At 43.0% G+C, this 12755-nt stretch overlaps 1 protein-coding gene across 5 annotated transcripts in view; it reads left to right on the top strand.

The window, feature by feature from the left end:
* LOC148026840 (protein THALLO-like) overlaps positions 1–11357 on the top strand; it is a 60450-nt gene extending 49093 nt beyond the window's left edge. For 2 of the 5 annotated variants that reach the window (XR_015692911.1, XR_015692909.1), the window contains exons 16-21: positions 6022–6230; positions 6511–6571; positions 9807–9875; positions 9960–10117; positions 10230–10389; positions 10722–11353. Coding sequence is in view for 2 of the 5 variants with exons in the window: in XM_087691379.1 (XP_087547505.1) it covers positions 6022–6230; positions 6511–6571; positions 9807–9875; positions 9960–10091 (471 nt within the window). In the remaining 3 variants the exon portion in view is untranslated. Of the gene's footprint in view, positions 1–6021; positions 6231–6510; positions 6572–9806; positions 9876–9959; positions 10118–10229 lie in introns of all 5 variants that reach the window. The other 3 variants (XR_015692910.1, XM_087691379.1, XM_087691380.1) reach the window with 3 other exon arrangements.
* Positions 11358–12755: the final 1398 nt, after the last annotated feature.

Below are 12755 nucleotides of genomic sequence, written 5' to 3'. Positions count from 1 at the left end.
AGTTCCACCAGATCCTTCTGAGGAGTTACCACCGGTGGACATTCTAGAGTCTTCTACTGATGGAGAACGACGAGGGGAGGTTCGGCCTCCTCCTCGCTGGGCCCGTGACACACTCCGTGATTCAGGGATCGAGGGGGTTCCTGAGGAGTGGGGACCGCAGGATGGTCCGCGGCGGTCACGGAGGCACCAGGCGCATTCTTCGGAGCTTGTGTGCTCCAATTATTGTTTGATGTCCCGAGTTATGCAGGATCGAGAGCCCACCTCCGTGAAGGAGGCTTTACAGTCCACCCCATGGAAGAAAGCTATGGAAGCTGAGTTGGAGGCTATTGAGAGGAATGGCACTTGGTCACTTGTGCCACGCCCCCCGAAGAAGAAGGTGATTGGAGTCAAGTGGGTCTTCAAGACCAAATATCTCAGTGATGGTACTTTGGATAAGCACAAGGCTCGCCTTGTTGCTAAGGGTTTTGCCCAGCGCCCAGGGATTGACTGTCATGACACCTTTGCCCCTACAGCTCGTATGGCAACCATTAGAGCTGTTCTTGCTTTGGCTGGCCATAGAAGATGGCCTGTTTATCAGTTGGATGTGAAGTCGGCCTTCCTGAATGGTGATTTGAAGGAGGAGATCTACGTTGAGCAGCCTCCTGGCTTTGGTTCTTCAGATGGGAAAGTCTACAGGTTGAAGAAGGCCCTGTATGGTCTCAAGCAGGCCCCGCGAGCTTGGAACGAGAAGATTGATTCGTTCCTCCAGACTCAGTTGGGATATCGGCGGTCCAAGGCCGATCCGCAGCTGTATGTTCACACTTCCGAGGATGGTTGTGTGCTGTTTGTATTATATGTTGATGATTTGATTGTCACAGGTGATGATGCACAGCAGGTCCAGGAGACAAAGTCAGCTTTACATCGGACGTTTGAGATGACGGATTTGGGGCTACTCCATTTCTTTTTAGGACATGAGATTTTTCAGTCTCAGAGGGGGATCTTTCTCTCCCAACAGAGATATGTTCAGGAGCTCTTGGTGTCTTTTGAGATGGAAGATTGTCGGGCCCTCTCTACTCCTATGGATCCGAACTGGAAGGCCACTTCCCACTCAGCTTCTCCTTTGGCGGATGCTTCCCGCTATCGACAGTTGATAGGGTCTTTGATTTGGCTTCTCAACACCAGGGTTGATCTATGTTTTGCTGTTGGTCTCTTGGCAGGGTTCATGAGTGAACCTAAGACGGTGCATTGGCAGGCTGCTCAGAGGATACTTCGGTATCTGAGGGGGACGTCTGATTTGGGGATTCATTACCCCGCAGGGATAGATGGGTCAGATCTTGTACTTGCAGGTTGGAGCGACTCGGATTGGGCCGGTGACGTGGACCACAGGCGGTCTACAACAGGTTACTGCTTTACTTTGGGTGCAGGTGTCATTTCTTGGAGTAGCAAGAAGCAGCCCACGGTAGCCCTTTCGTCTACTGAGGCGGAGTATCGGGCCGCGTCTTCCACCACATGCGAGGTTGTGTGGCTTCGGAGACTGTTGGAGGAGCTTGGGTGCCCCCAGACTCGTCCTACATTGCTGCGATGTGACAATGAGAGTTGCATTGCCTTGGCAAGGAATCCTGTTTTTCATGCCCGGACGAAGCACATTGAGATCCAGTACCACTTCATCCGAGAAAAGCTTTTGGATGAGACCATCACTGTGGAGTATTGCAAGACGGAGGATAATCTTGCGGATTTGTTTACGAAGGCGCTTCCTCAGGCTCTACTTCGGCAACATTCCAGATCCCTCAGGCTTCTGCCCTGTCCAGGCTCTGAGAGGGGGTGTCAGAGATCATAGCCTGTTTACAGGCAGCAGGTGCAGGCAGCAGCTGCACAGTCCAGCTGGACAGTCGGACTGTGCAGTCGGACTGCCACGTGGCAGTCCGACTGCCTGCAGCCACTTATTCCAGGCTGCGCCCCAGTTTTGAGCCCCGTTCTAGGTGATTTTTCGCCTATTTATTGCTGACGTTTTCAGCAGTCTGGCCACTATTCTCTGTCGCAGATTACAGACCGGTGCCGTGCAGATCTCTGTCTCTGTTCGCAGATTTTAGACAGCAGACAGTGCAGACTGCAGCAGACTTCGAGGTGGACAGCAGGTCGCATCGTCGAGGTGGAGACACGCAGTCCAGCGCACTGCGCCCGTGTATATCTTTGTATTCAGCATTCTTTATACAGCAGATCTTCAGTGTACACTGTCTCTTTCTCTCCCTTCTCTCTCTGCGTTCTCTCTCTCTCAGTCCTACGCTTCCGCACCGCTGCACTCTGACATATCTTTAGGGGAAAAGAATAATTTTGTCACCTTTGTCGATGATGCTACACGGAAAGTATGGGTTTAGCCTATTCGTAGCAAGGATGAAGTGCTTGAGAAGTTTAAAAATTTATTGGCATTGGCTGAAAATCTGACAGATAAGACACTTAAGTGTCTTCGCTCAGACAATGGTGGGGAATATGTGTCCAAGGCCTTTCAGGCATTTTGTGACAACAAAGGGATAAAGAGGGAGCTCACTGCCCCTCATAATCCGCCCCAAAACAGAGTTACAGAGCATATGAATTGGACCATACAGATGACAGCCGTTCACTTAATTAATCGGTCACCAAACAGGTCTTTGGGGGAGCAGTTCCCCAAGAAGCGTGGTCGGGCAAGCCACCTTTATATGCTCATCTGAAAGTGTTTGGTTGCAAGGCTTTTGTGCATATTTGTAAAGAAAATCGCAGCAAAACTTGAGCCAAAGTCCTGTAAATGCATTTTCCTAGGATATGGTGACGAGGGTGAAATGGGGTATAGATTATGGGATCCCCAGAAAAGGAAAGTAGTACGCAGCAATGACGTTATCTTCTGGGAAGATCGTATGCACAAACAGTCCGAAAAGACTGAGGAGGTCAGTAGGGTTGTATTCCGGGAATGCTGGAAATGATCAGCTAGCTATTGCCCATGAAAATGAGCCACTACATGTGTAGGAACAGCCCGGAAAACAAGCTGTTAATGCTGATTTGTAGGCTGAAATGCCAGGACAGCATGTTGAAAATGGAAATTTGCAGGAACAACCAGCAAACAATGACCATTGGGTTAGGAGATCGTCTAGGGCTACTAGATAACTTGACAGATTTGTTCTTGGTGCAAATAATGTGGCTGATTATGTCATGTTGACGGATTGTGGTGAACCGTCTTGCTTTAAGGAAGCAATGGACAAATAGGACAGCAAGAAATGGTATAAAGCCATGTTGTTAGAGATGGAATCTCTTGAAAAAAATGGCACTTGGGACTTGGTGCAGTTGCCTAAAGGGCAGAAAACCCTTCCATGCAAATGGGTTTACAAGATGAAGATCACTTCTGGTTCCTCACCAAAGTACAAAGCAAGATTGGTTGCAAAGGGGTACAAGCTGGAGCATGGAATTGACTTTGATGAGATTTTCTCTCGTGTAGTCAAGATAACTACATTGAGAACCATTTTGGGCCTCATTGCAGTTGAGGATATGGAGCTCATACAGATGGATGTAAAGATTGCGTTTTTACATGGTGAACTGCATGAAGACATATATATGCAGCAGCCTGAAGGGTTTGTTGAACAAGGGAAAGAAAAAATGGTATGTAAACTCAAAAGGAGTTTGTATGGGCTGAAACAAGTACCAAGAGAAGGATATCATAAGTTCGATACATTCATGCAGTCTCAAGGCTTTCATAGAAGTCAAGTGGATCATTGCTTGTACACCAAGAAGACAACAAATGGCAGCCTGATTATCTTGGTTTTGTATGTTGATGACATGTTGATTGCTGGCAGGGATACTCATGCCTTGGACTCATTGAAGCAAAGTCTTCATGGCAGCTTTGACATGAAGGATCTTGGTGATGCAAATCACATTCTTGGCATGTGAATACTTAGAGATAGGTCGATAGGCTTACTCTATCTATCTCAATAGGAGTATATCTTCAAAGTTTTGCAACGTTTCAATATGGAGGGGGGAAAAACAATTGGGGTTCCATTGCCTCCATATGTGAAACTGAGTGCAAGGGAAAGCCCTACATCTGATGATGAGAAGGATGAAATGGCCAAGATACCATATGCTTTAGTTGTTGGCAGTTTGATGTATGCTATGTTTGCTACACGTCCTGGCATTGCCTTTGCAGTGGGAGTGGTTAGCAGATAAATGGCAACCCTTGGCAAGGAGCTTGGCATCTCAGAGTTACCTGTTCTCCATTGTGATAGTCAGAGTGCAAGCACATGCAGGTGAAGTACCACTTCATTAGAGATGTACTTGACAGGAAGAGCATTGAGCTTGTCAAAGTGCATACAGATGATAACCCTACAGACCTTCTCACAAAGGCTCTTCCAGCAGAGCGGTTTGCTAATTGCAGATGATGGGAGTTGGATAGATATATATATTTCAGCTCTGTACATACCTAGACTTAGCTGATTCTTTTCTCCTCTTAAGGCACATTGCCTTTAGGTGGGAGGTTGTTGGAAATAAAGGCCTCCTGCCTTTTAAATGTGCTCAGGTGTGAACACACCCTTGGCACTTGTACTTACACATATATATCTATCTAAAAACCTAAAGGTACACTCTCGTCATTGTACCTACAAACGTGCTCACTCTTGATTCTGCTCTATCTCACTCTCTTTGTCTCTCACTACGCGTAACAACTGTTTGTCTAGATCTCCGTGCCTAACCTGTCACTACACAACACTAATAAACTCATTGAGATCCTATATCTAATCATGATGGCAAGTCATTTGGGTAGAGTCTCCACTGTCCACTAGCTAAGGCTTCTTTGAAGAAGCAGCAAGTACATTGTTATCCACCTCATAGAGATGGATAAAGACAGATTTCGATATGGCCAGTGTAGCTTTGGACTCCTTTGCTCCATCCTTCACCCTTGGTTGAAGGTGGGGGTATTTCTTTCAACATTTCTACTCCAAATTGGTGGCCTTTGCACAATTAGGGCACTTGGGATATCCGAGCTCTTCAACTTCTGTCGTCCTCCTTTTCTTGCTCCTTGGGTTTCTTGCCCTTCTACTGATTGTAGATGTGCCAGCCACAAAGGCACGACTGGCTGTCCCTTCACCATGTAAACCTCTCTCCTTAATCATCAGCACAAGCTTTTTCCATGTGATGGTATCCCAAACCTTGGAGGTGACCTGCAGCAGTGTGCACGACAAGTCCCAAATATGTCCAGAAAAACCCCTCAATCCGGATCACCACAAGCAATAGAATCACTCCGGATCAAGGTAGAACCTCCTGAGCAAGCAGTGAACTACATGATGGGCCTTTGACTGAGAGATGTATTGTATTGTTGCTTAGTTCATGACCTGGTTGACAGAAATCAAGAGTTCAATAGCACATGTTATGTCAGTATACATGGAAAAGGACAGTCTATCTGCATAATTTTTTTGCCTTTTTACAGATTAGATGTATAAATTATAGTAGTCTGCAATGTCTCTTTTGTAGACTGAGGAGAGAGTGCTTTTTTGGAATTCTTTTGTTGTGTACTGCCTTATTTCAGTAAAAAATAGTTTTATTATTTCCTCTTTTGATGTATAGTGTCACATTAAGGTAATGGTGCTGGTTTAACTTTCAATCAAGTATGGAAGCTACATTAATAACACTGAAATGATTAAATAGAATGTATTTGTTTCGCATGCTCTACATTCGATTTTAGTGTCTTTTGGTACACACACACACGTGCGTGAGCGCGTGCGCACACACACAAAACAGCAAACATGTTTTCTCTGTGATATCCCTTATGCCACTAGCATTCTTCTTATTTTAGAGAATCAAGTTGTGATGCATGTGTGGCCGTTGTGGCCCCAACTTGGAGCTGATCCTAATGGCAGGTGTATATTGTATAATTTGCATTTTTGAACAGTTACTAGGCTTGTCACCTTGAAACATCTAGGTTTGATTTGTTCACTAAGTTACTGAATAAAGGAACCTTGCAGCATGCCAAAGTTGGGATTTATGAGGTCACAGAAGACTGACAATTATCACGTTTTGTTTCTTCCAAAGGTTGGCTCTGGAGATATGGATTTACCAGCTAGGGAGGATATAGGCGAAAGAAGAGCGAAGCTTGAGATGCAAAAAGTTTCTTCTGACAAGAATGAAGCTCAAAATGAAGAGGATGACGATAGTTTTGAGCTGGAGGAAGATGACTTCTACCAAAAGGCAAAACAACTAAAAGAGGCTAAACAGGCTGCAAAAGAGCTCAAGCACAAAAAGTATGCAGTCAAATTTAGAACCTTGGACCATTATGAAAGCATGTCGTGCTTTGCTATTTGAGAAGATATGCTGTTTGTCTCTCTAAATTTATGAATGAGGGAAGGCCTAATTTGACACTCGTTTGGCATTCAACTCTTTGTAGAATGCTCTTGGAGCTGGAATAAGACTTTGTGAATGTTGGATTATGATTTATGAAATATTTGACATAGTGAAGTCTTTTGTGACTTCAACTGACTTAAGTTTCTGAAGAGCTAAAAACAGCTTCTTTTTACTGGGCAGGATTGAGATCTCTGAACCAATATTGGAGCCCGAAGTTGGGAAGCGGCACATTTCCTACCAGGTTAGTTTAGCAAGCTAAGTGAAGTAACATGCTGCAAGGACATTAAGAAATGATTGAGATAAACAAGGACAAAATGTATTATTATATGTATTTTTTCTTCTCAATTGAATTATTTAATTATACCATGCATAACTTACACAACTATCAGATAGATAGGCAATAATGAATGACTTTTGAAAGAGAAGGGCATGCCCAAATGTAGGTCATGTGGTTTCTTGCTGTCCAATCCACAAAGCCGACCGTCTTATCCAACAAAGAACAAAGCATGATCATCCTTTTGTTAATCTTAGCGACCAACTGGATTGTTAATCATTTGTATTAGAAGACCCTCCAGCTGACTCCACCATGGCAATAAAAGTCAACCAACAATCTATCTGGTAGATTTTTATTTATCTAATGCTTTAGAGGCGAATTGCAAGATCTTTTCACAATGAGATATCAGCTTTGGTTCTTATAAGAGGAAGCAAAAGTGCACAAAAAATAGCCACACATTCTTACTGATGCTGCAAAATGTCTTGCACCCATTCCTTATTTGAACTTTTGGGCTCTTGATATGCATTTTGTGGTTACTGTTTCTGCAGCTTTTGCTGCTTATTTAATTTTAAATGATGCTTTGCACAACTTATGTGTCCCTGCCCTTAAGGAGTGAGAGGACGATTATGGCTGCTGCCTTCTAGGATCTGCCAATTGGATTTCAAGTGACTAAATGACCCATTTGTCACTGCCAATAAATTATGGCCATATTCTCATGATCACTCCCAGCATGCATGTAGCAAAGTGAAACCAGGTAGAACTAACATCCTCTTTCCTGGTTCACTTAACATTCTCATACATTTTAGCATTCAAGGTCAAGGTTGATATCATTGCCTTCCTTTTGGTATGAAATGTAGTGCATGTGTATGTGTGTGTGGATGTGGATCGCACCCTTCTCTTGGAATGATATGTAGTGCATGTGTATGTGGAGGTGTGGGGGTGCACGTGCATGATGCAGCTTGGGTGAGCGAATGGGTGAGGTCACGGGTGTGAGCTTGCACTTGTGCAGGCATTTGCAAACACACACACACATGCAACACTATGATAGGGCAAAGGAAACTAGGATAAATGGCGACATGCTTGTCTCACTAGGCCATTTGTTAACATTCAGGTGTATTCCACCTTACCAGGAAATGAATGGGGGAGAGTGTGTGTGTGTGTTACAGCGGGGGGGGGGGGGGGGGGGGGGTGCAGCGGGTCATTGACTTTTTATTTTTTTTGGGGGATCCTATTTTGTGCATCGCTCAGAAATATTTGGAATTGAGAGGTGGACACCATTGATTGTTGTGTGCACCTTGATTTTGTTGTTGAGATGTGGAAGACCCTCTTTTGGTTCCAATGGGAGCAGATATCTGAGAAGGTGGGTACCCTTGGCCTTGCTACAACACTCATTGCCAACTTGGCAAGGTTTCTAGCAATGGGTGCATCGCCAATTTTTGTTGGGGATAGTTAGCCAATTGGGTCTCTCAGTGCTGTCTTGAAAGGAATTTTTTGCATTATGACCCCTAACCCCCTTTGACTTTTGACTGGCCTCCGCTTTCCCCTTCGAAGAGTAGAAACAAGGGGAGCTCCCTCTGAAGAAGTAGGCTTTCTGTATACTTGTCCTCCAAGCCTTGTGAATTGCAATAGCTAGCCTCTAAGCCATAGAAAGTGGGCATACAGGAAAGGGAGATAATTTGCTGCATAAAGTTACAGTACTTTCGTACGAGCTTGTTGAGAAATAGAGTAACCTCGTCATATTTCGGCTTTGAAAGGCCAATAAGAGTGAATTTGGCAAGTAATTGCCTATGTTTGGCAACTTAACTTTCGGATGATCCCCCTTTGAAACGGAGAACAGCTGGAGTGCATACTCAATGTTGTTATGCCTAGTGTGACCATGATCTGCATAACAGTCCATGAGATGAATCCAAAGGTCAGAAACAAGTGAGAAATACTGGAGTGAAACTCAGACATCAATCCTTCATATTCTACTGTAGCATTGTCTCAGAAGATGAGAACTTGGGTGATTAAGGCTGAGATATCACGAGTTAGTCTGCTGTTGTTCCCATAAAGGTAGCGTGCACAGTGAATCAAGTGTCTTTAGGCACCTAGCTTTAATACTATGTGAGGAGATACTAGGGTTCACATAGAAAACAGTGTATGAAAACTTATGACTAACAAATGAACTCAAATAGTAGGGCTGAGAGAAAAGTACAGAATAAGCCAAAGAACAAATTGATAACATAATGATTGATGAATCAAGTACAACTAGAGAGACCAATGGAGCAGAATGCTCTCCAACGGCCACTGTCTCTGAGAGTGGGCTGGGGGATGGCGAGGAGTGTGTTGACCTCTGAATGAATCCAGAATGCAGCAGATCATGGTCTCTTGATGCTGGAGAAGGGAGGTGTCTCCAAGGATGGGGAATGCTGCAATGACTGCAAATGCAGCAAACATTTAGAGACATGTGACTGGAATCAATAACTGCAGCAAATTGTAAACAGCCCATGAGCAGGAAGAGAAGCTGGGCTGCCAAACACAGGTCAGGGGGCTGTAGGAGAGGGCAGCTGCTGGTATTAATCGCCTGCTACACAGGAACGGTGCTTCTGTAACAGCAGAAGAATGGAAACCACCTGTTGTGGGTAAAAAACAATCTGCTGTATATGATGATGATAGCCTGGCTGAGGTGTCACCAGGTAGCAGGCTATGGAAGATGGCAGTGGGCTGACGGCAGCTGTTGCAGAAGTTACAGGAGCAGTCGGCAATAAGGCGTGGAGTGGTGAGCAACAATAGGGCATGTGCTGTGGAGATGGGCTGGATGGTGACAACTAGATAAACGCAGCAAAGGAGCTGGATTCATAGTTAGGGTTAAGGTTAGGGATAAGTTAGGTTTAAGGTTAGGATTAATGATAAGGGGAATGGTCATGCACTGAACCCTGTTTAGTGTTTTTTCTAACGTGTTTCATGTCTTGTGTTTTGCTAAATAATGGACTAAAATAACATTTTGGGGCTGTTTGAGAGCTGATATAATTAGCCAACAAAAACATATTACATTAAGGGCTAATCATGTGCATTGTGGCTTAACACACACCAACTTTTTCCATCTTATAATTGCAACTCCAAAATATTCAGGTCCTTATTTTCATTTTCATGTGAGTCCAAAACAGCCTGTCCATATGCAGTGTGACTCCGTAATTATAGCTGACATCATTTAGTGATACAGATGGAAAAGAATAAGGGTCTTACTCCTCATCGGAAGAAGTTAACAAAAAATCCACGGAAGAAGTACAAGGTAAATTCATATCTCAAGGTTCATTTCCTCATAACCATTCCTTGTGTGGTACATAAGACAAAGGTACCCTGTAATTTTTTGCAGTTGAAGCACCAGAAAGCTGTCATTCGCCGCAAGGGACAGGTCCGGACTGTTAAGAATGCAGATGGACCTTATGGAGGGGAGTCTACTGGAATACGTACTAATATTAGCCGAAGTGTCCGATTTAAGAGTTGATGATATCTTGGAACTTTTAAAATGTGGTAAGCAAGAAGGCTTTTGGTTGCCAGTCTTTCCTAAAAAATACCTTGGTGCATGATTTCATATAAATTGCCATTAGTTTTAGTGTATCAGTGATGTATACATGTTGTGAAGACTGCAGTAAAGAAGCAAACAGTGCAATGACATCGAGAAATGTGCCCTTATATCGTAAACTCCTGCTTGGACTAATTCAGAGTCGTCAGCAGCAATGCCTATGCTGCAGTTCCTCAACGTGTAATTGCAGCACAAAATTGAAGACTATACTGTATGACAGGTTACCATCCTGCCCTGCCACATGCTGATGTCACATGCCAGCGATAATGGTTCTCAGCTAAGCAGTAGAGGATAGTAAGAAACATCAAAGAACTAATTTTTGCTTAAGGAAATGGCGAAGCTATTTTAATGGCCCTTAGAGTTGCACCTGACAGGTCACAGTGCAAGTCTAGAATCAGTTGGTTTCCTTTAGGTAGTGCAGAAATATATTTATGCTCTTGAAACTAGCGGATTTCTTGTGACTTTTATCTTGCACAATGAGTTGTTCTTACAACCCTTGAGCACAAGTATGATGGCCTATAACCAATGTCATGGTTGTGCGACTCTTTTCAGGCCGTTCTTTTATTTGCTCTCGATACAGAATTTACACCTCATGCTCTGTTGGTGATATTGTTTTGACTTCTGGGCTTGCCACTGGCTGGTTGACTACCAGCTCTGTGCTTTTATTGGGTGTTGACTTCTGAGTTTTAGAATGGGAAGCAAGAAGTTTACCCACCAATTGGAAGATTCAAAAGACTCCTTATGGCAAACTATTGAGAGCCAAAGCACTTGGTGAGACTATGGGCTTTATTCTTTTGGGCTTGATCTTGTATCATACATCGATGGAGTTGACAATGCAAAGATCGTTTTAGTTAGGTTTGAAGTTCTGATAGATAGATTCATGTGCTAAAAATTGTGGAGCCTTCACAAAAATTGAAATGCTGGTGCTTCATTGTAAATTATTTTTTTCATAGATCTTTTGGCTTCCAACCTGCGATACCCTTCTTATCATGAATGTAAACATCTGATGCTTTTACCCCTAGAACATATTGTGACAAACATTGTGTGTCCATATTCTCACCATTCCTCTCAAGCCAAATTTTTATCTAAGGTGCATTGTTTGGTGTGGCTATTGATGATTAATTTGTCATGAGAATAAATGAAAAAGAAAGACAAGGTAGTCATTGATTATCTTGGTGGTGTGCTAGTACAATGAGATATGGACTACAAAGTTTCCATATTGTACTGGAGAAGATTCAAGCATTCGGCAAGTGGCATTCTTGTTATTACCTTGTCTTGTACTTTTGATATTGCTTTTACTATTGTTGTTGGCTTTGAGCATATCTTGACTTCTTGACTTCTTTGCTTGAGGGTAGTATACATCTCTACTTGGATAGTTGAACATGCTCACATAGGGTTGGAGAGTTCTTGGGTAGAAATGTTTTTGGGGGTGTGCATTGTCCAATTGAAGCATCTCAAAGAACCATTATATTGAACGCTTACACTAGTGCTCTTTTGTTGCATTGAGGCAGCCTATTCACTTGATACCATGTCCTTAAATCTTGAACCAAAGCAAGATGTATAATAAAGAAATAATGTTTTAGAATGACAAATAGTTGATTGGTAGCTAAGCAAGATGTATAATGAAAGAAGAATGTTTTAGAATGACAAATAGATTGATTGGTAGTAGTTTCTATTAAATGCAAACTCTAAGAACGTGTGTGGAACATTGGGGACATAAAGGCTTTGAAATTGTTCAGCTTGCTAAACTCTATGATAGCCTTTTCACCTTGATAAATTGCTCATTTGCCCTCCTTTCTAGTTGCCTCTAGCTTGGGATTTCACTTGGTCATGCTTTAAGCTATGCTTGTAAGTTAATCTATGATCCACGTTTTGTTTTGCTTGAAACATTTTCATTGCTTTATTGCTACTCCAAAGTTGGAGTCTTCACTCGCTTGGTGAGGCACCATGGGACCACCCAATCGAACCTCATATCAACCTTAGTTCCTCTTGTGCTTCTTTATGCCAATCCATTAGGGAGACATCCTAGATGTGCATGAAACAAATATCTCACAAAACCTTTTTTGCAATCAATCTTCATTAACTTTTGAAAAGATAATGTTTTGTCATAACTTGCTTATATGTCTCCTTCCTTATCCACCTTGCATCTTGGTTTGCCATTTCCTTGGCTGTCTTTCTTCTTATACCTATCCATTTCCATCGACAATTGTTCTTCTAGCTTTGCAAAGTGCCTTTGGCAAGTGAGTCCTTTGATACTATATTTTATACTTCAAAGTTGCAAATTTGTTGAGATTGTTATGTCTCTAATGGGCTTGGCTTGGGAGGTACTACTGGGTGTGTTGAGAAAGTCTTTTGGCATACATCAATGTTAAGGAAAGAGCTAAATCTAACCATCTATCTTGGGTACTTATCGTCTTTGAACTATTGGGGAGGGGAGGACAAGATTGAGGAAAAGATAGAGATATGTATGATCAAACTTCAAGAAGGGAAGGGGGGTGATAGATCGTGAAATCTATGTGACAAAAAAACTAGAAATGAGAGAGACACAAAGAGAGAGAGAGAGAGAGAGAGAGAGAGAGAGAGTGC

This window comes from Lygodium microphyllum, chromosome 13 (assembly GCF_053477565.2).
Source record: "Lygodium microphyllum isolate KBCC chromosome 13, Lygodium_microphyllum_v1.1.10, whole genome shotgun sequence".
NCBI classification, from domain to species: domain Eukaryota; kingdom Viridiplantae; phylum Streptophyta; class Polypodiopsida; order Schizaeales; family Lygodiaceae; genus Lygodium; species Lygodium microphyllum.
This window is presented reverse-complemented; position numbering and strand designations above follow the sequence as displayed.